The following is a 25562-nucleotide window of genomic DNA, read 5'->3' on the forward strand; positions in this document are numbered from 1 at the left end:
GTTCCCATTTAGGTTGACGATGGGTTATATCTTCGTTAGAATTGTTGGAAGCTTGTATCCATATTAATGGCGTCCGTCGGACTTTCCCCTTGCGTTCGTACCTTGCATGGCATAGGAGTGGGTACTTTTTAGCTGACTTCACATTATCTGACCAGGGATGTTTTGTTGGTGTCTTGTATTTATCGATTGGAATTTGATTTGGTTTTGGGCGAACCTGGAAGATGTATATGAATACAACCTTGAGCCGATTCATGACTCCAAGTTCCTTTTCCTGGTGATGATATCGCTTCTTCAGTGCCTTTTTGAATGACTACTACGTGAAATTATTGTTTATTTCACGTTGTCCGTTTATCACTCGAATCACCAAGTCGCTGTCTGGTTTCTACTAGTTACTGTTGTATTTTAATGTTTAATTGCACCCAAGGCAGCTTCGGCTCTGTCGATCAACACCCCCCAAACCTGCACGGAAATAATACAATTCTCATAATTTTCCCAACTGATTTCGTTTTAATCAACTTTTTATTTCACAATTTCACTTAGCCACTTACCAAGGGTATCTAATACAGAGCCAGAAGCGATCATCGGCCCAAAAGATAACGCAAAAGCCTCCAAAATATCGTAGAAAAATTCTTGTTTTTACTGATTTCTTTTGTTTTCCATACAAGCCCAGACACTCAGCCCGTCCTCCTCCACTTCGTCTCCTCCCCACCCTCACCGGTATTCACATCAGCAGCATCTTGCCCATTTCCCTCACCACCTTCCTCACGAGGTCTAACCGTCCCGGCCCCAGGCCCCAAAGAAACCCCACCCGGTCCTTCGCCCCCGTCCCCAATATCCTCACCACCTTTCCAATTCCCCTCCTCATCAAAATACTCATGCATATTTTCTGTCGTAATCCAACCTCCACTCCCGGGCATCGCAGGCGGTAAGCCGCCTGTGCTATTGCCAGGAGTAATCAGCCCTCTCTGATACAAGATACTACCATCCAGCTGTTCGGTGGGGTGATTCTGCATATCCGCGTCGCCTTCTTCGTCGCTTCCATGTTGCGAGGCTGGATCAGGATGCAGGTTCGAACATGCTGAGACGGCGGCAAACAGATCTTGCGCAGGCGTTTGGCTGTGTTTATTTTCTTCTTCTTCCGTAGTGAGGAGTTCGTCTTGTTGTTGCGGTTGTGGTGGGGGTTGGGGTTGGGGAGGCGGAGGCACTATTGTTAGACACGTGCTATCTTCTTCCATATCCTCGTCCTCCTGGTTGTCCTGGCTGTCTGCTGAAAGCTGCATATATAAACCCTGCACTGTATTTTCATCATCTGCAACGGAGGAAGTTGCGGGTGAAGTGGAGTTAGGGATTTGGAGGCGTTGAATTGCATGCAGGGAGATTGATGGGTACGGGATTGCGACCCCGGTTTTCACACGCTGGGAGTAGAGAAGGAGGCGTCTATTTCACTGTTAGAGATGCGCATATTCTCCTGAAAATAGAATTTGAATTACGTGGGAACATTTGTATCCATACTCAGATGTTACCCAAACATCAACCTCATCTATCACAATCTCTTTGTTCCCATCCGCACCGTCGGTAGCGGTAGCGGTAACGGAGGTCGAAGTTTCGCTAGCTGAGGTGCCATTCACAGCTTCAGCTACGGACGCATTCTGTCGCAACCCATTCAATGCAGTGGATTTGTTTAATTCTTCTTCCAAAATCACTATTTTACAACGTTCGCTCAGATGGTGCAGTATGGGGGGTCCTGAATAGAACGATGCCGGAGTATGCGATTGGTGCTCGGCAAGCGGAATGAATGAAGAGTTTTCCGGGGGGTTGTGAAAGACTTCCATTGCGAATATGAGTCGATTCCAGTCCAAATTGATAAACCTGGGTTTCTGGCGCATGCAATCCCATCTCAGAATTGATAGTTAACTAACTGGTTAACTAGTGGGTTCACTTTAGTTTGTGACTAAGCAAGATCTTCTGCTCCGTCAACGACACAGCACTTGACTACATCACGGATACTGCAACGCACAAAGGCAAGAAGGATGAGAAGCGCGACCACTTCCAACTATCATTGCCATTTGATATCCTAAAGCCTACCGGGGCGTTTGTAGTCATATGTAAATGTTCATATAACTATACCCAAGAACAACGCGCTTCAATGCCAAGGGAAAAGGGAAACAACTGTGGGAACATGAAGATATAGCCATACAATACACCCAGAACCATTTTCGCCATTATGTCTTATTTATGAACGGGAGCCTTCCGATCAAACCTTCTATGGGTTTGCCAGTCAATATCTTTCCCAAAGTGTTTTCTACCATCATTAATGTCTCGGGAAGAACTTCTGCGCCAGCAATCATGAGCTTTGCGATTCAAGGCGCCAGGGTTAGCGCATTCGTTTGTTTCGATGGTCGCTGCCATCCCTCAAGATATGGCAACCGTTCTTGCTCTATTTTATCGATTAGAAATGTTACTGATGCATGTACTTAGGCTCCTAAATTTCCTTACCGAAGAAAATCCTGATCCAATCAACTCGAGGGTTCCCTGTATCAGGGTTCCCAAAAACGCTTAAATACTGCGCGGTTTCAGTATAGCTAATTATATCGTCCTTCGCATTAAATGTGAAATTAGGATTTCGTTCTCTTTCCGTTTTGATTCGATTTAGCCGTGCGTGAGCAGCTGCTCCCAAGCTTACAGTGCGGTCGTCGATGAAGTAGTCGAGGACGCTCTGCCAAATCGTCGCGTTGAAGCTGATATTGTCACCAAAATAAATGTCGTCTCGTGATAAACTTGCGTCGTGTTTCGGCAAACAAGTCGTGATTAGCGAGATCATCTAGGTTGAAGTAGAGCTGAAGTGGATTTTTCGCCCCTATCATCCCCCCGGTGCCAGCAACAAGTGTGAGATCAAATCCAACATTCAACCCCTCCAATATGCCTTTAAGCAAGGTCGGATAAGTCATCCGCTTTCCGTTGCGAGGAAGTATGCCATGATTTGCGAGACTGTTCAATGCAGGGCATGGTCCACGGACTGTCGACGTTGTCAGAATTACAGAATTTTCTTGCAAAAGACTTTTTGGTCAAATAGCTTACCGTCATTTGGTCCTGGTGGATGTCATCGCGTGTAATCCACTGCTGCAGACACTAGACGAAAGCTCACAAAAACCATCACAATCACGGTGGTCAACATAACTTGCGATAACCCCATTTGCGATGTGTGGATCTCCGTCTTTTGAACTTGGAACGGAAAGAAAACTGCACGAAAGAATCAATCCCATGCGATTTCACTTGCCGTCAATGATAGATGTGCGATATTCTTCATAAAGAAGCGAAGATGGTGACACCGGTGAAGTAAGAGTCTGGAAGCAAGGAGGGCGATTAACTGTGAGTAGCAATTGCAAAAAGGACATCTGCGCACGGTCACAGCAAACCCATGATCTGTTCAGATCCTCATCCGTATCAGAGTCAAGTATCCATTTCACCTGGAAATTGAACGGGATCTACAAACTAAAGCCTTCCGTAATCTCCCTGGAAGGGAATTGAGATATTGGTGGAGATCCTCAGCACAATCCCCAGCACTAGTTATTTGCTTGACTCGAAGTAGGTATCATATCATAGGTATCGGATGTGAATGACCCACAAGCAGCCATTCTGCCAATTCCTCGCCAACTACGTGGTAGCGCAATGTCCTCTAGCCTTCGAGCGCATCAGATGGACTCACTTCAACAAGCGGGTTGATAATCGATCCTCTGTCGATCAGATCATCTCAGTGTTTAGAGCGCCACTCGCATAATTAGGGGTGGTTTGAATAGTAATGAGCTCCTTCAGCCTAAAAACATATGGCGTATTCTCTGAGAAGCCATGGATATGAGGTTGAATTGCCAATGATACTAAATAAAAGATCGGAATGCTTATTTTTGCTCACTGATTTGAATATAGGGTACATGTGAGGGAATGCTTGGAGTCAAAGAATACAACGCTACAGCAGGAGTTATCAACTTGATATACGTTTATCACATAAAAGCAAGTACTTGTGGTGGAAACAGACCCCGAGCCGTCACTTGAACTATCTGATAGTGCAGCATAGATTGCATTTTGCAATGTGAATGAAGATCTAGAGAAAGTAAACTAGAAAGAAATTTAGAATGCAACTGAGCTCCTAGACAAATCCATCCATCCATACAAACTGTTCAAAACTTCAGAAGAGCGTTTCTATCGTCTAAGCTTATAGCTTTCTCACACATCCACACCTCAAGTGACATATTTTCCATAATGCACGTCGACAAAGTTAAGTTCCTGAATTTTTCGTCAGAAAAAGCCCAGGTCGAAGTCAACACCCAGCCGCGTATGCAACAATCTGAGCTTATATCACGTCTTCGCAGCTTAGTTACCTTTTCAACGATTACACCGCCCGTACTCCGTAGTCAATCCCAAGGACACAATTTTAAGCTAAACTAAAATCATATTGGATCCTTTCTCGTTTGTCCTATGAGCGTTAGAGAAAAATATTGTAAAGTAAACTACTCTGTAGTGATCTGCAAATGATGCTCTAAAATATCTGCAAGGTAGCAATTAAATCGCAGCCAGAATGTTTCAACCAATGCCCTGGGGGTTATTACGATGCCAATGCTCAGGATCGCACACAGGGATCGCAATGCCACATTGATGATCGACATTGGTGTTCCGCCTAGCCTAGTTATGTGGCGCAAATAACTCTGGTAGATGGAATACTAAGCTGTTTGGGGTTCGGTCGGGGGACCTAATATCAACCCCATTTTTGAGCCTGCAGGCACGGGAGCAGTTGTTTTTGGTGAAATACATATCCACATTGCAATTCTAACCACGGAAAGATAGTAAGGGAGAAAATAATTCCATTACATGATAAAGTTTTCACGTATCAAAACATACAATGCAGGAGGAGAACACCAAGCGGTCAATATGTCCAGCTCCATGACCGAGCTCCATGTGATTCTACTCCCTTGGTGATCTTCTTTTTTATGGCCTCTTGCGTTTTTGGTGGAATCTTCTTTTGCTTTCCCCAACAGCCAGCCCAGTACCACGGCATCAGGATCCGCAAGAGCATGAAAGGCAATGATTTGATGAGAAGTATGGGATCCTCCAAAAATGGAGGTAGATCACCTCCGAGCCGGGGCATCTCGCTAAGCACGCCGGCCTTATACAGCTGAACTACAGAGCAGTGGATTTTCGCATCTCGGGGTATATCACGGGTCGCACCGAGGTTTGGGGGCCAGTAACGTGGGATCCATTCTCCGTATTCAAGTTCCAGGCGGGTGAATAGAGGGAGGATTTCTGTGTAGGTAGTATGTGATTCCAGTTAGCGCTCAGATAAGCCTAGATAATCGGAGACAGTATAGATTGTAAATCTATTAACGGTCTGAACATACCTAGAATCCACCACATTAACGTTGCGAAGCGTGTTACGCCACGATCGAAAGCGAGGAAGTCGTGTGGTCTCCGTTCTTTTAGAGCAGATTCACGTGGAGTGTGTGAGGACAAGCCATGGGTTGGCAGCAACACTGGTGCACGTCCCGCTTTCATATGGCCTCTTTGGTTAATCGTCTCCTGGTCAAACGCTAGCTTGCCAGCTGGCTGGTCCTCGAGTGCGTTCACTTGGTCGATCATCCATGCCAAGGGAATATCGGACAGAAGATGCTTTCCGGGGCCTTCATAGTGAAACCCTCCGCCAACATCGAAGTGATTTCCCGCAAACCATACTTCGTGGATGTCAGAATCTTGATGATCCTTCTCGAATAGGAAGAGAGCTGGTTTGAACTTCAGCCGGCGTTCGTGGATGGAAACTGCGTGGCGGATATGGACCGCCGGGGGCTTGATTTCATGTTAAAACAACAACAGACACAAAAAATAGATGTATTCAATTCAGGGAAGCAATTGTTTTAACCGTGGCAATGTCACGATAGGATTGTCGTCGGAAAGGAACGTCAAATTGGCCGACACTGTTCACGCAGTCAAAAAGCCCCAGGAAATATACCTTAACATCGCGACGACAAAAGGTGCGCTTGAAATGCTCTAAGTATCGCTCTTGGTCACGCTCTTTCGTGCTCTTGTTAATTTTGCCCCGATTGCGTTGAACTTCGCTGAAGGATTGGAAGGCAAACCGGATCATATCTTCGTTTCCCTGGGACAGGAGGCCTAACTATGACGTTGATCATCTCAGCTAGGAACCGTGCAGTATATGCCCCACGAGAAAATCCGAAGATGTATATCGCATCGCCTGGCGAGTAAAATCTCATCAGGAATTTGTATCCAGCGGAAACATGGTACTCGAAAGTGGTGCCGATGGCTTGGTCCATCATAGATCCGATACTGGCTCTTAATCGTCCTATGAATGATATACCAGAGTTACTTGTGCCAGCATCAAATTTCCCAATCCCGGCTAATAAAACAGAATGCACATCAGCTCCTATTTATTCCTGGGGTCTAAATGAAGGAAATGTATGTATTGTGAGTTGAAGTGTATTGATTGATATACTAACGCTGATAGTAATGGAATTGGTTCTTGTCAAAACGATTCAACATATCATATATTTTGATGACATTTGTATCTGATTCGTTCGCTTGAAAGCTGTTCCCAGTGCCGTCGAAGCAAAGGACAAGCCGGCGAGGTCCATCGCTTCGATTCTCACGATTTGTGCTAAACGGAATCATAATTGAAATTGGTTATGAGAGGAAACGATAAGGGAAACTCGACTAACAGTGAATGAAACGAAAATGATGAATGGAAATTTGAGCAGGTGAAACAGGAGATATTCCTCGACTTCGGGTGGCGAATATCACGAACCCTTCGATCCGCAAAAGTAATAATGTTTATACAAAATGCACGAGTCACCCATGTTGTGATGACGACAATAAAATATCCACTTATGCTCTCTCATGATCACGCTGACTTGTAAAATAAAAAGTTCAAATAATCCCACAAACGTACCCGCACTACGGAGTACATACATATCCAACCACATCATTCTGCATGATAAGTATCCTAAAATGAGTTATCGGGCAGCAATCTCCATCCGAACCAAATATCGGTCAACTGAATGTTCCAATCGCAGTTGGACACCACAGTTGAGAGATGCGATAGCTTAGGCTTCGATCAGCTTTGTAGGGCTCTAGTATGTATCAAAAGTCGATTGGCGAATGGATATCTCTTTCCATTGAAAGGTTAAAGCCCCAAGAGTAAAGTGAATGCATATTCAAGTCCGGAGATCAACACCCTCGAAATTGTGAAGCCAATGGGCAATGTATCGCAATGGCATCGCCCTCGGCTCCGAATCTTGAAAGGGATAACTTGATAGTCGCGAAACCGCCTGCATGATTCCATCCACTAGATCCGTGATTGCCATCCCGCTGACGGTGCACGCAGACTAAACTTCTCGACCCAAAATGCGCTAACAGGACAACGTTGATATGAATGTGGCGGACTGAATAACTTGTCAAGCTGCATGCACCTTGACGGATTTGCGCAGAATGATTTTCGTCAATAATGACTTCCCAATACAACTCGTTCACCCACTTTCTCTCCGGTGGTGTGAAGAATCCGTTTCCCGCTTTGCTACATGATTTGAGGACCAAAGCCGGCGACAGCTGAAGGCTTCAGAGATTTCGGCATATATTACTATCTCCTCGAGATCTATTAGACTGAGCGCACTCCCCACTGGCTCTGGTTTAAGGATTTTCAAGTGAAACGTCAATTTTTCTTGCTATTTTTTCTGGCCCCGAAGAGAATAATGGCGGGATTCTATTGGACAGTCACGGCTGTGGTAGCTGCTGTGAGCTTCGCTGTATACCGATATGGTCATGATATCGGTCAGATTGTCGCTCCGAAATCTACGAGCCCAGATGTTAAAAAGAAGGATGATGATGGAACGGGTATTGACAGTGGCTCCCTCGTCCTAACCATCATGAAACACCACCCGAAGAATATGGATCTGAGAAGAGTTGGCGATGTGGTGAAGTTTGTAAAGGACACCATCAAGGGGAAACCAATGAATGATAGGTTGCTTGCACTAGGTGACGTTCCAGTGAAATCCTTCCGTGTTCATGGGCTAAGCTCGGTGATAAGTAAATAGATGGAAAACATCATTGCTATGGTTGGCGCATTGCCGCCGAACAACAAACATCGAATTAAATTGACAAATATACTTATCACGAAATTGTGGGATAGTCTCGAACATCCTCCAATAAACTTCCAAGGACCACAGTTCTACTACCGCACTCCAGATGGGAGCTATAACGTGAGTCCAGGTTGCGTCAAGGTCCACACAGGGGTAAAGACAACTAACATCATCGTCAGAATGTACATTTTCCAAACTTAGGAAAGGCTGGGATGCCGTATGCAAGATCGATTCGAAGTGACACTGGGCTGCCGGGTGTTCGACCGGACCCAGGATTGCTTTTTGACCGTAAGTTGAAAGGTGATGATCTCCTCCTGAAAGCTGCGTCTGACATTTGAGGAACAGTTCTCATGAAACGGGAAGATGGTAAATTCAAAAAGAACGAAGGGGGAATCTCATCGCTGCTGTTCCATCATGCAGCACTTATTATCCATGGTACAGGACAAGACCACCATTGGGAGTGATAAAAAAAAAAAAAAAAAAAAAATTGCGTCCCATGCATGAATGGTTGCTTACTGTTATTAGATATATTCCGCACCGATCGACGAGACATGAATATCAACAACAATTCTTCCTACCTCGACCTCTCACCGCTGTATGGCTCTAGCCTCGAAGATCAACTAAAGATCAGAACTATGAAAAATGGATTCCTCAAACCTGACACTTTCCACGACGAGAGATTAATTGGGCAGGCCCCCGGTGCCAACGTCCTTCTAGTCCTTTATAGCCGGTTTCACAATTATGTAGCTCAGACCCTGCTTCAAATCAACGAGGGCGGACGTTTCACCCCCAAGGGAGATGACGAAGCTTCGCTTGCCAAGTTGGACGAGGACTTATTCCAGACTGCCAGATTGTATTTGCATCCCACCACGTGAAGTCGAAGATATATGCTAACCAAGTTGTAGGATTGTCGGGGGATTGTATATTAATATCAGTCTTCACGACTATCTCCGCGCGATTACAAACACACACCATTCGGCCAGCTCGTTGTCTTTGGACCCACGTGTCGACATACCAGATTCGCTAGTAAAATCCGGCCCTGAAAGAGGCATTGGGAACCAGGTCACGAGCGAATTCAACCTTTTGTACCGTTTCCACTCCTGTACATCGTTAGGAGATGAGAAGTGGTTAAACGACTACGTCGCGGGAATATTCAAAAGTACCGGAAAGTCTTTGGAGGAACTGACCTTAAAAGATGGTATGCAGGCTATCGCACGATTTGAAACCCTAATTCCCAAAGACCCTAGCCAGAGGAATTTTGGCGGCATCAAAAGAGGTGAGGATGGTAGATTCCGGGATGAGGATCTGGTTAGAATATTGAGAGCAAGTATTGAAGACCCGGCTGGTATGTAGTCCTCGCAATATTATGCGCAGTTGCCATTGCTAACGAGCTACGTTTAGGCGCATTTGGCCCCAAAAACACACCAAAAGCTTTGCGAGTTGTAGAGATCCTAGGGATTCAACAAGCTCGTCAATGGTCGGGAGCCCAGCTGTTAATATTATTGTTCTACTCTTCTTCTCGCCCCGTTCTTGCTAATACTCGGTATTTTGTAGGAGGACGGCATCGCTTAATGAGTTCCGCAAATTCTTCAAACTTAAACCTCACGAAACGTTCGAAGACATCAACCCTGACCCGGAAATCGCTGACCATCTCCGAAACCTCTATGGGCATCCCGACATGGTTGAAGCATACCCCGGCTTATATGTTGAGGACGCGAAGCCAAGAATGGACCCAGGCTCAGGCGTCTGCACGCCCTACACCATCGGTAGAGCCGTTCTTTCTGACGCAATTACCCTTGTTCGTTCAGATAGATTCAACACCACAGTGAGAATTAGCTTCAGAAATCCTACATGCTTTGCCATCACTAACACATTCCGCAGGACTACAATGTCGCCACATTGACAAATTGTGGTATGGCAGAAGTCCAACAGGATTATGATACGTAAGATACCCTTGCAGATGGGGAACCTTGCACACATATGGCGCTGACAAAATCAAGTCTCAGAGGATCTATGTTTTATAAACTCATCCAACGTGGGCTGCCAGGGTGGTTGTGGCGAACTAAAGGAACTGCTCTCGAAGTTCATCACAGACCAGACTGACATATTTTTAACCGGCAGTATGTTCCAGATTGGGAGAGGCACGTATCACGTTGATATCCTGAAGGAGTGAGTTTTTTTCAACAATATCCCTTGCAATAACCCAGTCCTTCAGCCCCATTTCTAGATCCATATTTCAAAGCCAGCTAATCCATCTTGATATCAAAATAAAGCGTAGCAATTCCTGTCATGACAAGATTTATGGGCGACCTCTTCCAATTCGACTTGAAAACAGAGGAGAACACTTCGGGAACATATGACATTGACAGCCTGTACGGTGATCTCCTGAATATCCGAATCTGGGGATTCGGTAATGATGATCCCGCTCAGTCGTGGAACCGCCGTCGCGACGCGCAAGTGTCAACTAGGAGACTACTCGCTTCCACAGAAGCATACATTAAAAAGGTGACGAGTCCAATCAGAATCCGTAATCTCGTAGGAGCCGTGACAAATGGTCTCGGTTCCAATGGCATCAACACTTCGTTACGCTCCTTGGACGTGATTGCATCATGGAGCTTCTCGCCAATGGAAAGTCGGTGCAGGAAATAGCTGATATTATGATATTTACGGCACTCGGTGGTATTGGTGCGGCTATTAGCACGGTATGTTGCGAGCGAAATGTCTAATTTTTGGTGGGCGGACAATGAACTGACAACATATAACCGTACATATATCTAGCTTGCGGAAATTTTGGAGTTTATGATTGCAGTTCCCGAAAACGTAGAACATCTCGAAGCATTTCGACACCTTACTCTTGAAAATTCCGAAAGGGCAGACAATGATCTTCGGCGATACGTTCTCGAAATGCAGCGCCTGACCGCAGGCCACGTTACGATGCGTGTTGCGACCCAGCCTGGAAAATTCGGCAATCAAAGCTTCCAGCCGGGAGAGCAAATTATTGCATATTTTGTTAGATCACCAATGCAGAACATCCCATTGTTCGGAGGGTTATGAACTAATATGTTAAAATAGGCAGCAGCATGTCGAGATCCAGAGGCGTATCCTGAACCAGAGAAAATAAAACTTGATCGTCCACTCGAAAAATATATAGCTTTCGGCGACGGTCCCCACCAATGCTTTGGCCGAGAATTGGCCTTGGCATATCTGGTTGGAGTCCTAAAGCAGGTGACTTCGCTCAAGAACATCCGTCCAGCCTTGGGTGGAATGGGCGTCTTGAAGAGAATAAAGCGGAATGGTATCCCCTATTACCTTTCAGAGGATTGGTCGACTTTTACCGGTTATGCATCCAGTAAGCATGTCCAATTTCGCAGCTAAATAACCCTTAGTTATAATTTGTAGGGTTCCTTGGTTGGCAGTAACTGATTTGGCTTGTTTTTAGCGTGGCAACTTCAATTTGACGATCCTGACTCTGTGGTATCCTGAGATTTTGAGGGTAACGAACGAGATATGGAGTTGAAGCGCATTACGTTGTGTGAAAGGAAAACATGGTACAAGGGTGGTGTAAGGGCATGTCCCGATGCTGTTAATTCACATTTCTCATTTTCGCATTTCCCATTAATATAGTTGTTCGGGCGCTGAATAATCTAGCAATACAAGTCCGTCCACAGCGCAGGAGGGGCAGTATGGCCGAGCATGTAGAAAGTAACAATTTTCATTCTAGAGTTATGATAGCATTTGCCCACGAGGCACTGTCTGCTAACGTCCTCTTTCCGCCATAATTTCGTAGAGTATCTGCGGGTTCGGGGTATTGCGTGGTGGAAATTTCCTCTATATCCAGGTGACGCTTCGCCAAACGTTCATCATCTGTGCTTTAGGCTACTCCGTGTTTTGTGGGATAATTAGCTTTTGGAAGGCTATATTTTATGTCTATCGCTTCAATGTGGGTGACTGATCGTTTTTCAATATTTCAACCTGGGAGGAGTCCCATTTTCAACTCATCCAATCACTCGTGATTGCCAAAGGCACGAACCAGCGCTTCGCCTTCACTTGTTGAAACCGTATCTGGATTAGTTTCCTCATTTTCTCCCGGAGACAATTGCTGACTCAATTGGGGAGATGTATGGGCTTCAGACGCGGGCCGGGATATTTTCACTGGCTGCAGCAGCTTTTCCTCACGGTCCAGCCATCCGGGAGCAATTCTTCGTTTTTCTGCCAAATCGCGTTGTTTTATCGACTCCTCCCAGTCTTTGATTGTAGCCAGGCTACCTTCTCTGATCTTATTCATGTGTTTCTCTAGCGCCTCGCATGATGCTAGGATATCACTAGGGTGAGCAGCATGGCCTCGCCCAGGGGAAATGACATAGCGGGCCTTCTCCGAGCTGTTAGGGTCGAGTGTGACTGAGGGTGGAAGTGTGGACGGCACAGATTTATATGTATACGGAAGAGTCGTTGCTGTAGGCAAGGATATAAAGGGAGACACAGTCAAGGGTATCTGGGCTAGGAGTGGGTGGGGTTCTGAAGTGTTTGTTAATCCTGAGCCTTTGGAACTGGACGAGCTGGGCACCAGAGTAAATACTGACTATATGATTCGTACATGAATTTGGATGAATGAAAATGATCCTGGATATTGAAAGTAAAATAAACATAAAATTCGGGGAGGTATCACCGATAAAAATGTCGATTTAAGGTGTCCAAAACCCTGGGAACCATACAGAGAAGTGGTCTACAGTCACGCGTTGACAAAGTAAGGAATATAAATGAGGGTTATATGCCTGATGAACTTTCGTGCAGTTTATGTAGCTTTGTTGCAGTGGATGTTAGACAGGTGGTGGTGGATGGATGTTGGATGTTGAAGCTGGGGATGAGGCTGAAATTTATAATACCAGCGGCTCAATCGAGGGGTTTGCTGACATTTCATCTTCCCCCACACAACATCGCCAACATGACCGGGCCTTGCAACCAACCTTCCCAGTTCGCCTCAATATTGCGATCTCAGTAATACGTTTGCGATTTGCGACGGCCAGGTTTTCCTCTCCTAGTCAAGACGACCGTCTACGAAAACCTGTTGCTTTTCACACTCATCACTCTCATCCGAGTTGCCCAATCCAGTTACTTATCCTAACCATCGATTCCAAAGAGCCCTTAGGAATCCCCATCGCCCACTCTGTTGTGGAGAAATTCACTCCCACGCTGGGCATTCTAAATTCTTTATTTTAATTGAATATTCCGACTTATGATACCCGGCGGCTGGACTCACTCTTTGCATCCCACGCCTGTTTTCTTTGCCGCGATTAAACCTCTTCCGTCGTTGCCCCTTGGATAGCAATCGATTACTGATATACTCCAGTTCGAGTGCGCGGGTTGCCGTCCCTTCACCTGTATTGCCTTGAAGCCGCCTCGTTACCGTTATCAAATACCATCGTATCCAACCGTTTTCCATTGAGGAGCGAAGCGAACAAACATGGAGACCCAAATAGAGCGAGCGGTAACAGAGAAAAGGCCCGTCCCCGAAATCGACTTCACCCTGCATACAATGGAAGACGGAACTCAAGTTTCCACACATGAGAGAGTTTGTAAAGGTGATTTGTTTTTTGGGTTTTAAATTTTAACACGACAATTAATTATTTTGATAGATGTGCAAGCGCCCGCTTTCCAACTTCCAACCAACGAGCATTTCTGGTCGCCAGAAGACCCATCGAAACCCAACCTGCGGTTTCTTAAGCAACATTTCTATCGCGAAGGTCGCCTCACTGAAGAGCAGGCGTTATGGATTATACAGACAGGAACCCAATTATTGCGCGCGGAACCTAATCTTTTGGAGATGGATGCGCCAATTACTGTTTGTGGCGATGTCCATGGCCAGTACTACGACCTAATGAAGCTGTTCGAAGTTGGAGGCGATCCTGCGGAGACGAGATACCTGTTCCTCGGTGATTATGTTGATAGAGGTTATTTCAGCATCGAGGTACATACCTCTCCTATCCACATACCTGTCGACGTAAAAAGACGTTGCTAAATATTCACTCAGTGTGTTTTATACCTCTGGGCCTTGAAAATATGGTATCCAAATAGTTTATGGTTGTTACGCGGCAATCACGAGTGTCGTCATCTTACAGACTATTTCACTTTCAAACTAGAATGTAAGCACAAGTACTCGGAGAGAGTCTACGATGCGTGCACGGAATCATTCTGTTCGTTACCACTCGCGGCCATTATGAACAAACAGTTCCTTTGCATTCATGGTGGCCTTAGCCCCGAACTGCATACATTAGAGGACCTGAAATCGGTACGTTTTGGGACAGGTCCAGCAAATTGTGTAGTTACATTATTACTAATTCCATGCATAGATCGACCGTTTTAGAGAGCCCCCGACTCAAGGACTCATGTGCGATATCCTTTGGGCTGATCCGTTGGAGGAAATTTGGTCAGGAGAAAACAGGTGAAATATTTTGTGCACAATAACGTTCGAGGATGTTCATACTTTTTTCTCTTACCCCGCCGCTTGCGCATTCCTGGAAAAAAACAATTTACTTTCCATAATTCGAGCCCATGAAGCACAGGATGCAGGGTACAGAATGTATAGGAAGACCAGAACGACCGGGTTCCCCAGCGTAATGACGATATTCAGTGCGCCAAACTATCTCGACGTTTACAACAACAAAGCCGCCGTTTTGAAATACGAGAACAACGTAATGAACATTAGACAGTTCAATTGCACTCCCCATCCTTACTGGTTACCTAATTTCATGGACGTTTTTACCTGGTCTCTCCCCTTTGTCGGTGAGAAGATTACCGACATGCTTATCGCCATTTTGAATACTTGCTCCAAAGAAGAGCTGGAGGAAGAACCCTCTTCGTCTGTATCTTCCGACCGCGCATCGCCTCCCCTTCTAATGGATCCCGAGAGCACCGAATTTAAGAGACGAGCGATCAAAAACAAGATTCTAGCTATTGGTCGTCTCTCGCGGGTCTTCCAAGTGCTACGTGAGGAAGCAGAACGAGTCACAGAACTCAAAACTGCCTCAGGTGGCCGCCTTCCTGCAGGCACCCTCATGCTTGGAGCAGAGGGTATCAAGCAAGCAATTCATAACTTCGAAGATGCACGCAAGGTTGATTTGCAGAACGAGCGGCTTCCACCAACCCACGAGGAAGTGATTAGGAGGAATGAAGAGGAGCGGAAACAAGCCTTGGAACGTGCTGCCCAGGAGGCAGAGAATGATACTGGTCTGACTAATATTGCTAGAAGGATCAGCATGTAAGTTTATCACGATTTATCTTTGAGTCCATATTTTCCGTGCCAGCGACAAGCAGGCTAACAGAAAACAACAATACAGGTCGTCTGGCACCGGTAGAGGCCGTCGCACCCGGCCTGAGTAAATGGCCAAAGAAGGAAAATAATATAAAGTGGAAAAAAAAAAAAGGGAAGGAATATTGTTTTAAAGCAAATTTGCCATCCGATTCTACTTAGAAAATCCCTTAGCTAGTAGGCTATTGTCTCACGATATAATTGCATGTTAAAACGACATATGTCCCACAACTTGCCATACGAAGAAATAGTCCTTTACTTGAACTTAGGCATCGTGAAACTAGCTGAAGAGACAGCAAGAAGGGGTCAGCACATGTGGATGTGCGATTGTTTCTTTTCATTTTTGCTTTAATTTCCCCCCCTCTTTGACGCCAAAGTAATGACCTAAATTTTGAAGGATTTTTTGAAATTATGGGGCAGAGCGTAGTAATAATATTGACTGTTCACCTTGAATGCAAAGTGTTATTATTTCTTCCGTTTCTGCCGTTGTTCTCTCGTTCCTGGTCCTATTCTCTTATGTGAATGATATCCCTAAAGCTGGTGCAACGACAATAAAATCCTTGCTCTGAATATTGTTGTCTTCTCGGGATTGCTTAGGGGGCAAACCTTTTCGTTATTTCTTAAAATATGGATGATATATTCAAGCCTGATACAGAGAATTGAGCCTGCGATAGACATATAAACTGTAGCTGATATATTATTCAATCTATCCGGTCGCTGAATCAGCACTTGTCAGGTAGTTACTCAATCTTCCTTCCTGCGACTGCTATCAGGGGATTTTGACAAGTGATTCGCACCCAAGTTGATAAAGTAGCTCATTGAGCGTGGAATGTAACCAGACCAGTGCGAGCAAGGACTTTTACGCCTCCGTATTGTGATTGGAAATGTCCAGTTCAGTCTCTATAAATTGAGCAAGTGATCCCACGGGAAAATAAATTCAAAAGAGAGAATGATAAACAGAGTCAAGGTTCCGATTCCCATTCATTACCTATGGGAGAGAATATTTGTGGTCTGGTTGTTTATGTAGCCCCAGACAAGCTAAAATGCTACTTTTTCGAAGATCAATTCCTCTCATCATCATCCCACAGCAAACAGCCCGCCTTCGACGCTCGCTCTCAATGCCACCAAAACTCCGTTCTCCCCTCTCAAAACAGGTCGGCCCTTTCACAGAAGCTGTCTTTTTCTGTCCGTCATGCTCAATATGGCGTTGCTCAACCCCCTTGCGGACCGCCGCCCACTCACGCTACCGGAATTTTAACCTTCGCCGAGCCCGTTCCGCATCGACTTTCGTGCACCAATCTGCAGCTGCACACGCAGTGAATATCAAGAGAAATATACCAGAGCGGTTCCAAGAACTATACTCCGCGTTAAACAATGTCCATGATACCGCTTCCAACCATGTCAATTCGAGCAGGCTGCAATTGGCGCTGAGGGGCTTGGAGACAACGAGGCCTGTGATTCGGGTTGCTGGTATGTTTTCGCGAATTCTTCTAGACTGCTTCGGAAGGATGTCGACCGCGTTTTCGCTTTTGAAGCTCAACTTAAGGCTGACCGGAGCAACTGATTATTACAGTCCTTGCTTTAGGTAATACAGCTACGGCACCCAGGCTTGTCCGACTACTGCTGGCAGATCCCCTGAGTCCAAAACAACAATGGGAGGATTATTTGGAAGCACATCGGATGGATAGATCCGGCAGCTTATTGATAAAGTACGACATCGTTGAATACTATTCTTTAACAAAGAGTAGGCTTACTAACAACCCCCGGTTTGTAGGTATGGAGAACAAACAGATCTCGCAGTGGAGAACAGCCTCGTGCCAACCATATCGATCCCCTCGAGAGTGCTGAAATCAGCCAACTTGGAGATTCTTCTTTCACACCTCAGTACGAACGCGGGTTCGGATGCCCAAATCACTAGTAACACATTCCTTGTTCCAACAATTGCCATCCAATCGACTAGTACAGGCACCCATACTTTCGTCAGATACCCTGTTCATAAGAGCATTGTTTATGGAACGGGCATTGATGGGCTGGTAGCATATACAAAACTAGCGGAACGTGCGAACATCACAGACACGGATTCAATATGTGCAACATTTGACTTCGAAATATTAGGCCAGGGTTCGGCCCAGAGGAGGAATGGTGTCTCTTGTGTTGATCCCCATCGTGCAGAGGCGGCATTGAATATGTTTCGCGAATCCGCCCAAAACGCTACGGAATACGAGAGAGGGTGGTCGGGAAGTGGGGTGCAGCCGCTGATAGATTGGGTGTCTGCCCCTCCGGATGATGCCGCTCTAGATCCGTCAATTAAGAAACTTGTTGGGTCATTGCTCGATGGGGTTGAAGAAAGCATTAGTGCTGAAGAAAACAAAAAGATACTGGTGCAGCAAGCCAGGAACGTTCCAGAAGAAGTACGACTGGATTTGGACAGGACAGTCACAACGTGGGCTGAACGTGCGCATACAGAACTTCGCGACTCGCTCAACGACGGATTTGCAAGCAAACCGTGGCGGGATCTAGCTTGGTGGAAGCTGTTTTGGCATGTGGACGACGTGGGAATGGTCACCTCCCGGATATTAAGGACGAAATGGCTTCCAGAGGCGGAGAAAGAGGTGATCTGGATTGGTGGGAAAATTCATCAGGCAGGGCTATTGAACAACAATACATATACTACAGCCAAAATTCAGGAATCTCCAGATATCAGGGTACCCCATACTGGGGATTCGTCTTCAGTGTCCCCTGAGAAGCCTTGGCCATCCCAAATCCCAGACATTCGGGGCCGTCTTACAACCTCCAGCGTACCCTCCTTACATGCCGTCGCACAAAATCTTGTCTTCTTCAGCTTGTCAACAACATCACTCAGTGCCGCACTGTCTACTTTGGTATACATTTCCACATCCAGTGCATCTATATACGAAGCCGGCACAATCGCAACAATTGGTCTCTTCATTTCGCTACGCCGGCAACAGAAGGGATGGGATGCTACACGCAGCCTGTGGGAATGCGAGGTCCGCGAGGAAGGCCGCCGCGCATTAAAGGTCACTGAAGAGGATTGCGTACCATCATTCACGAGGGCGGACGGGTTCTCGAAGCAGCTCCTGAAATCGAAGTCAGGCAACAAGTCAGCAAAGCTCGTCAAGCTCTCTCATATGTAAAATAATAGTTCTCCTATCTGTGACCCATCGTAGTTATTCCTCCTACAAGAGGCGAGAAGTAAAAACAATTTATAGACCACCATATCTCAATATTCAAAAAGCAAACCAAGGGATACTAGCAACAGCTCAGCTAATTTCCACGCTCCCTTCTGGCACACCACTCGGTACTCCTCAACCTGCTCGCTAGCCACTGCATGATAATGAAAAATTTCCTCGCGGTTATTCGGCATCTCGTCGTCATTTCTCCCCTCCCACCTTACCACCTTCATATTTTCAAAAAATTCCCCTTCGTCCTACCTATCCCGGCATCCGTAAACGCGGTTCGCGGTGGCAGACCCCCAACCAACTGCACAGGTGTCCCGCATTTCCCATTCCTACTCTCCTGCCCCCAATACCCAAGCTTCTGCACTAGCACTGGGCAAAATTAGCTCCCGGATGATCTTCCCAAAAGCGTTCGTATTAAGGTTATGGCGGATAATAATTCGAAATCGCCGGGCTGGCGTTTACCGCGGTTGTCATTGATCTATTTTTATAGAGCTTCAATTGAATATAAAAAGAAGGCGTTCAAGGATTTAGTTTATTCAGCGCGAGCAAGAACACGCTTATCAAAACCTATAGTGAACAGCAGGCGAATATCCCGCGTAAAATAAGACAGAATAGTAAATAAAGCTAAAAACATACTCGTTACTATTTTTGTACATAGCTCATAATTTTTTTGAAGGAGCCAGGGTTCTGAAATTGTAATGTCTAAAACTACTGGAGTATGTGTCCATGCACACTAGTACATCATATTTTTAAACTCGCGTAACTTTTTGGACCATGGCAGGGCTCAGTTTTCCGGCCGAAATATGAGCTGTGTTCAGCTTTATTGGACCCCGTAAAGATAAAACTTGCCGTCAACTTAAGCGGGCCCATCAACAGCATCGTTGTGCCATTCCGATTTCCTGATGGCGAAATAAATACCGGGAATAAGTGCCTTGATTCGCAGAGCAAATGCTTGGAGAACCCGACAGCGGTGTGGATGCCAGTGGATGGCTGTTGCTTGGTGGAACCGACCAAAGCAGACCGAAGGAAAAGGGTCCTAGCAGGAAATGTTCGCATTGGCCCTTGGTGATTGCGGGGAGTTAGATGAACTTGCCCAACCCAGTTGTGTGGCATGTAGTTCTGGAATTAGCTGCTATGTAGAAGAAATGGTGTGATCAAGTAAAGACTTAGCCATTCGCCTATTGGCGGGCACGGTTAGCAAACTAGATATCTGGCATCTGATATCAGAACCAGCAGAACTGTTCCAGCTGGGAATTCCATTCAAAAAGCCAGGAGCTGGGCTTTAGGTTGAAGACCGAGGCATGGCAGCATGGCTGTATGTCACCACCGGCAATGATTGCGATATATCAACGCAGTACATGTTGACAACAGTGTGATCAACTCAAGAGAAGACAACCACACCCGTAAAACCGTTATCACCTTCGGGCAGTGGATATTGTTATTCAAAAACGGATTCGGTTTCTGAACACAAACATCAACCTATTTTTTTATCGACCTCAAATTCCCGAGGTTTAGCTAGCAGCAGCCAGCTTATTTTTATTTTGAATTTTGAATTTTGAAATTTTGAAAATTTTTTCTTTTTTGGAAGCCAATCTTCAGCGTGCCAGGTCCCAATGTCGTGAAAACTTCCCGTTTAGATACTCCCTGACCCTTACCACTTAGCGCAAGAAACTCAATGAGAGAACGTCCGTCAACTCCCGTTTCTATTTCATTTCTTGTAGGAAGAGCTGCGCTGCAAATCAGCAAAGGCAAGTAGGTTGAAGATCGGCGATTCCACATAACGGGCCAGTCAGTTTCCTGCTTCAAAGCTCGACGAAATGTGGGGTGATTCCAACAGGCGCAGGGAATATACAGCTCATCCAAATATAGCTACATGCTGCTATGTACGGAGTACGGTACATCAGAGTCCAAAACAGCACTGATTCCGCAGGCTGCAAGAAGACGTGCTTCGGGACATGGCCAATAACAACCAATAACAAACAGTAGCATTGGCCGTCGTTCTGAATATTGCGGCAAAAAGCAAAAGTAACGGTAACAAGAGCTCCAACGAAGAAAAGAAAAGCAAAAGCTATCTGCAAACCAATCCAATCGGAACCGGTGCCGTGAACAGCAAGCAGCCCGGGATCAAACAAGCGCGTGGGGAGAGCTGTTGCTGCCTCACTCTTGACCAAGTAAGGAAAAAAAGCTTCAAAAAAAGGACCAAAACTCAACATTGAGCCTACCGGCGCTTGCCGAGAAATAATAAATAAATAGTACGGAGTACAGATTACGTACCTCGCATACGCTTCCTATTTTCCCAATCAAACGCCATGACTCTCCTCTCCTCTCCTCTCCGGCGCCAAAATGGACCCATTTGAGGCGAGAGGACGGATCCAGATGTTTTTCTCCAGATTCTTTACCGAGTACATTTTCGCGATCTCAACCCGGAGGAGAGAACGAAAAAATTAAAACAGAGACTTTGTGAGAATTGAAAATTTGAAATGAGTACCAATAAATCCTTTTTCATATCTTAAAACCCTCGCACCTAGGTTACAGGTGGCAGAAAAGGTGTAAATCGGTGGCTTAAAAAACTGTTGTCGCCATTTCATCGCACAGATATACTACTTAATAAGGCCCCAGTATGTATAATGATAACAATGACCTGAACAAAAAAAAAAAACTCAAGCCGCACATGTAACCACGTACTAGCTTGTGACGACCCATGCTTCATAGGAGATTTAGTGGGAGAAACAAGGCAACGCATGAAGATAACTGCACATAAGTAATGAGAGGTAAGGGGCGGAAGGAAAATCAAATTATTAGGAAAATCTACGCCTGTCGATTAGGACATCACATCAACCACAGCACCCAATCTAGTACCGGCCACGTTACGTAGACATGGAATCATCGGTGCATGTCAAAAGTTATGGTTTAGGTTTCTATAGAATGAACGCGTTCTTGATCTCGCTATAGATGGCGTGGAGCTCGTCAGTAGCGAGCTTTTCGAGCCTGTCGAGGGCATCCTTCGTCTGATCTTTCAACGAGCCAGCGTTGTATCCACCCTTTCCCACAATTTCTGAGTAGTTGGAAGAACCACCTCCGTTCCAGGCAAGTAACTATCAAAAAGTATTAGAAAGAATGATAATTGTATTACAATAATACACTTCCAGATATAACTTACGTTATTGGTATCCTCAGGCATCATAGTCAGCATATCCTTGGAGGAGATACGGAGGAGAGCAGTTTTAAGGTCCTTGGGGGTAAGAGGCGCGACAGCGAAGGCGGACTGTGTCGACGGGTAGAGAGAGACGAAGTAGGCCGCGAGGCCAGCTATGTGAGGAGATGCCATGGAAGTGCCAGAGATAGTGTTGACAGCGTACTTGCTGCCAGTCCAGGTAGAGAGGATGTTAAGGCCAGGGGCAAAGATGTCAACGCAGGGGCCATAGTTAGAGAAGAAAGCACGTTCGTCGGACAGAGTGGAGGCTCCGACTGTGATGGCAGACTCAGCAGCAGCAGGCGAGTAATTGCAGGCATCGGCGTTATCATTGCCAGCGGCCACAGCGAAGTGCATACCAGTGCCAACAGCGGCATTGACAGCGAGATCCAACACACGCGAAGGTCCGCCGCCCAAACTCATGTTGGCAACACTACCCTTGAAGCCTTTCCGGCGGGCACCTTCCTTAGCAGCTTTCATTTGTTTCTGATGGCTTTGAGCGGCATATTCAACGCCCTTAACGACGTCGGACATAGTTCCCGAGCCGTTGGACCTCAGGACTTTGACAGCGTAGATGCTAGCCTTTTTGGCAACGCCAAATGTTGCGGCTGCGGAAGTCCCAGCGCAGTGGGTTCCGTGGCCATTTCCGTCGACATTTTCTTCACCCACTGGGATAGTGGCTCCCCAGAATGCACGTCCTTGGAAATCAACATGCTCAGTGTTGACGCCAGTATCGATGACGTAAATGTCGACGCCTTCACCTGCCATGTCCGAGTACAGGTATGTGTTGAAGGTGGAAAAGTCCAGGGTATCTCGGTGACAGATCCTGGCGAGGCCCCATGGAGAATTATTTTGGGTTTCGAGGGCCGTGGTATGGACCTCAGAGTCTTTCTCGATAAAATCGACCTAGGCAATGGGTTAGAGTGACGAGCTCCACCAAGCAAAAGAGCAAAACATTTGGGAGTCAGCTTACATCTGGATGCATGCGGACCTGGTCAATAACCTCCTCATCAAATGAGCCCGAGTATCCCAAAAGCGAGCCGGCAATATCGAAGGTATGTTTCAGGCCAGAGAACACGTCGTTCTTGAACGGAAACTGGTTACGTTTGTCAAGCTTTGATCTCTTGGCTATGGCTGTAGTATGAAGGTTTTGCACCCAGTTCTGATGGGCAACCGCTGAAGCGCTGGTGACATGCTTTTTGAAGACAACAATGTATGAGTCTTCAATCACTTTTGCATCCACCGACGAAAGGATGGGGGCGGCATCTTTGTGGATGGAATCAATCACAACTGGTGACGCAGCCGCCAGTACCGGGACGATCGATAAGGCGAGAAGGCCTTTCATGGTGATGAAGGGCGCAGGAAAGGAGTGAAATAGAAGACAGGATATTTGAAGCCAAAGGAAAAGGATACAATAGATGGAAGATGAGGAGAGAGAGCTGGGTTGAAGAAGGATAGGTTCACGAGGAAGTTGGGGAGAGCAAGAGAGTTGAAGTTTCGGGGGAGGACGGGGAATGATGCAAGCGCTGGGTTAGTCTGGTATCGGTATGGTCACACCAATGTGGCTGGTACCGCCTGACCCATGGCCCCAGGGGTTGGCGGTGGCCTGGCCAACGGGGGTCACATGGGCTGGGGTTACCCGGAGCCTTGGAAAGTTGGAAGCTGAGACATCCGCGGTAGAGGGTCGAACCATAGCTCCAGCACCGCAATCAACAATGGTGTGATTCGTCCGTTGTATCCTTAAAAGCTGGTTGTCTGACACGAGTTCAAATCATACTGGTATTCTTCTACGGCTCAGTGATCAAGTCAAAGTAAAGAGCTTCACTGTCAACTAGAAAATTTTGTGCAAGAGGGAGAAAGAACATCAGCGTCTGATTATTTGATGAAATTCATTGCATCTAGCTTTCACCTTTGGAGTCGACTTCGCGGAGATCAATAGATGTGCATTTAAAATGACTTGGATGAAAGGGTACTTTTGATACAAGCACCATCTCCAATACATATAAGGAGTAGCTTGATAAATACATGGAAAGCTGGGAAATGCTATATCTATCATGCTCTGTTTACAGATCTCAATTCTCCCTTCCCGACATATTTTGCAAAAGCTGTCTGCTCCACAAAGCTCCCAATAGAGTCCTTTGCCTGAGCGCGATACTTTTTCCTCTACTCCATCATTTTGGCTGTTGGGTGGCATGACGACCCGTAGGAAATATGCAGTGAGAGGACTACGGGTTAATCAATCCGCTTCATGTTCGACTCTAGCGGTAGTCAGCAACAAATACGGTTTGTGAGAATATGAATCGATCGTGGACCGGGCCGTCTCATGAACACCACAGCAAACGCTCTGGGTACCTGTCAGGCGGTGTGAGTCAACAACTTCTACTTCGCATAAGGTGTACGCAGTATCGATTGATGAGTTCAGTTACTGCCCTACACCAGTTTCTCTATCAAAGTTAGTGTCTCTACAAATGTATAAATTCCAGTGGGAACCTTACAAAATGCAAGGACGCACACATACGGGCGAACGCTTAACACCTCTCAGCAAGGTCGCGGCCCATCCCAAGATATCATATGATATCTGTATTACAAGTGCATACCAAAGACCTAGTTCACCAAGTAGTCTTTTTTCACTCCAAGTGACAAAGCAGTCTTGCACATTGATTGATAATAGTATTAGCAGTCCGGCAAGAGCACAGCAGTCTACGAACCGTAGACAGAGTCTATACGACGATGAACAGCACCTACTCCCGAGCAACTAAGCTTGCATCCAGTCAGGGAGGCCCTGACACTAGAAATCGCACTCCCCAAATGGTTACAAATGACTCGCTGATAGGAGTGCGCCTGTATCATACTGAAAAGGTTAGTTAGCAAGGAGCACAAGCAAACAAGGATGAATGAATGATTCCGATGATTAGGGAACTACTAAACGAGAACTTTTATAGAGTTGAAGTAAAGGTTGGTGTTCCACTCTGCGACGCCATTCTTAGAGGTGGCAAGATCGTCACTCTCCTCAAGGATTTGATAAATGATGTTAAGAGCATATGAAGGGTTAGCTGCGAAGCAACGGACATATCAGTTCGAGATCGATCACCCCTAATATAATATTCTTGGGGTAACGATTGGTGACAAGAATATAGGTAACAGCACAATCGTCCCATTTTTCCTTGTGGATTCCTGGGGCTGGAGGATAATTGTTCGCAGGACTATCCAAAGATTTGTGTGGTAGTTATCATACATTGCTTTCTGGATGCTTGATTATATAATCAAACGTGTCGCAAACGATGTTCCGTTCCGAACATCATAAAAGGCAATATCAAGCTGATAAACATAACCCTTGACTTTCCCTGGCGCAGTAAGACGACAGCTTTCTGTTTTTCAGGAGCACACCTTCTCGTCTCGCCATACACTTCGTTATTTAACCTGTTGAATTCAACATCCAATGTTTGAAACACGTTGGCATCGGGTCATCTCACAGTGGAGAGGGCTCGTTTTGACCATCATAGATGACGAATACATGACCTGAATATTGAACGTTTTACTCCGGTAGTTAAACCCTGTGGCATGTTCCCAATGACCGGATTAAAATCTTTCTGGCCCTAATCATTGGTAATTTACAATAGAAGACATAGGTCCCTCGAAGGAAACATGAATAGCTCTTCCTCCCTCCCTCGGCGCCCATCGTCTCCGCCTTTGTTAGCCTCGGAGCGCCTTGTTGCTGAATTGCGTCC

At 46.0% G+C, this 25562-nt stretch overlaps 8 protein-coding genes across 8 annotated transcripts; 3 read left to right on the forward strand and 5 right to left on the reverse strand.

The window, feature by feature from the left end:
• Positions 1-674: 674 nt before the first annotated feature.
• HCAG_00628 (predicted protein) lies at positions 675-2103 on the reverse strand (the record flags this gene model as incomplete). Its single annotated transcript, XM_001543532.1, has 3 exons — positions 675-1437; positions 1513-1869; positions 2018-2103. The coding sequence occupies 3 exons, from the start codon at positions 2101-2103 to the stop codon at positions 675-677; spliced, it is 1206 nt and encodes a 401-aa protein (XP_001543582.1).
• Positions 2104-2374: 271 nt separating this feature from the next.
• HCAG_00629 (predicted protein) lies at positions 2375-3420 on the reverse strand (the record flags this gene model as incomplete). The annotated part of the gene is made up of 5 exons (XM_001543533.1): positions 2375-2437; positions 2497-2532; positions 2684-2738; positions 2800-3016; positions 3417-3420. The coding sequence occupies 5 exons, from the start codon at positions 3418-3420 to the stop codon at positions 2375-2377; spliced, it is 375 nt and encodes a 124-aa protein (XP_001543583.1).
• A 1498-nt stretch (positions 3421-4918) lies between these two features.
• HCAG_00630 (predicted protein) lies at positions 4919-6857 on the reverse strand (the record flags this gene model as incomplete). The annotated part of the gene is made up of 5 exons (XM_001543534.1): positions 4919-5295; positions 5391-5832; positions 5996-6055; positions 6123-6400; positions 6806-6857. The coding sequence occupies 5 exons, from the start codon at positions 6855-6857 to the stop codon at positions 4919-4921; spliced, it is 1209 nt and encodes a 402-aa protein (XP_001543584.1).
• Positions 6858-7748: 891 nt separating this feature from the next.
• HCAG_00631 (predicted protein) lies at positions 7749-11554 on the forward strand (the record flags this gene model as incomplete). The annotated part of the gene is made up of 12 exons (XM_001543535.1): positions 7749-8082; positions 8337-8423; positions 8661-8988; positions 9071-9480; positions 9690-9901; positions 10017-10078; positions 10257-10304; positions 10409-10507; positions 10675-10837; positions 10914-11144; positions 11208-11484; positions 11535-11554. The coding sequence occupies 12 exons, from the start codon at positions 7749-7751 to the stop codon at positions 11552-11554; spliced, it is 2271 nt and encodes a 756-aa protein (XP_001543585.1).
• Positions 11555-11847: 293 nt separating this feature from the next.
• HCAG_00632 (conserved hypothetical protein) lies at positions 11848-12731 on the reverse strand (the record flags this gene model as incomplete). The annotated part of the gene is made up of 3 exons (XM_001543536.1): positions 11848-11999; positions 12240-12587; positions 12716-12731. The coding sequence occupies 3 exons, from the start codon at positions 12729-12731 to the stop codon at positions 11848-11850; spliced, it is 516 nt and encodes a 171-aa protein (XP_001543586.1).
• Positions 12732-13596: 865 nt separating this feature from the next.
• On the forward strand, positions 13597-15512 carry HCAG_00633 (hypothetical protein; the record flags this gene model as incomplete). Its single annotated transcript, XM_001543537.1, has 6 exons — positions 13597-13714; positions 13769-14100; positions 14164-14421; positions 14483-14559; positions 14764-15390; positions 15470-15512. 6 exons carry the CDS (start codon positions 13597-13599, stop codon positions 15510-15512), a joined length of 1455 nt encoding a protein of 484 aa, XP_001543587.1.
• Positions 15513-16484: 972 nt separating this feature from the next.
• On the forward strand, positions 16485-18596 carry HCAG_00634 (predicted protein; the record flags this gene model as incomplete). The annotated part of the gene is made up of 3 exons (XM_001543538.1): positions 16485-16911; positions 17036-17150; positions 17216-18596. 3 exons carry the CDS (start codon positions 16485-16487, stop codon positions 18594-18596), a joined length of 1923 nt encoding a protein of 640 aa, XP_001543588.1.
• Positions 18597-21559: 2963 nt separating this feature from the next.
• HCAG_00635 (subtilase-type proteinase psp3 precursor) lies at positions 21560-23179 on the reverse strand (the record flags this gene model as incomplete). Its single annotated transcript, XM_001543539.1, has 3 exons — positions 21560-21736; positions 21802-22740; positions 22808-23179. 3 exons carry the CDS (start codon positions 23177-23179, stop codon positions 21560-21562), a joined length of 1488 nt encoding a protein of 495 aa, XP_001543589.1.
• Between the last annotated feature and the right edge of the window lie 2383 nt (positions 23180-25562).

Source organism: Histoplasma capsulatum, genomic scaffold (genome assembly GCF_000149585.1).
Source record: "Histoplasma capsulatum NAm1 scaffold_1 genomic scaffold, whole genome shotgun sequence".
Taxonomy (NCBI): domain Eukaryota; kingdom Fungi; phylum Ascomycota; class Eurotiomycetes; order Onygenales; family Ajellomycetaceae; genus Histoplasma; species Histoplasma mississippiense.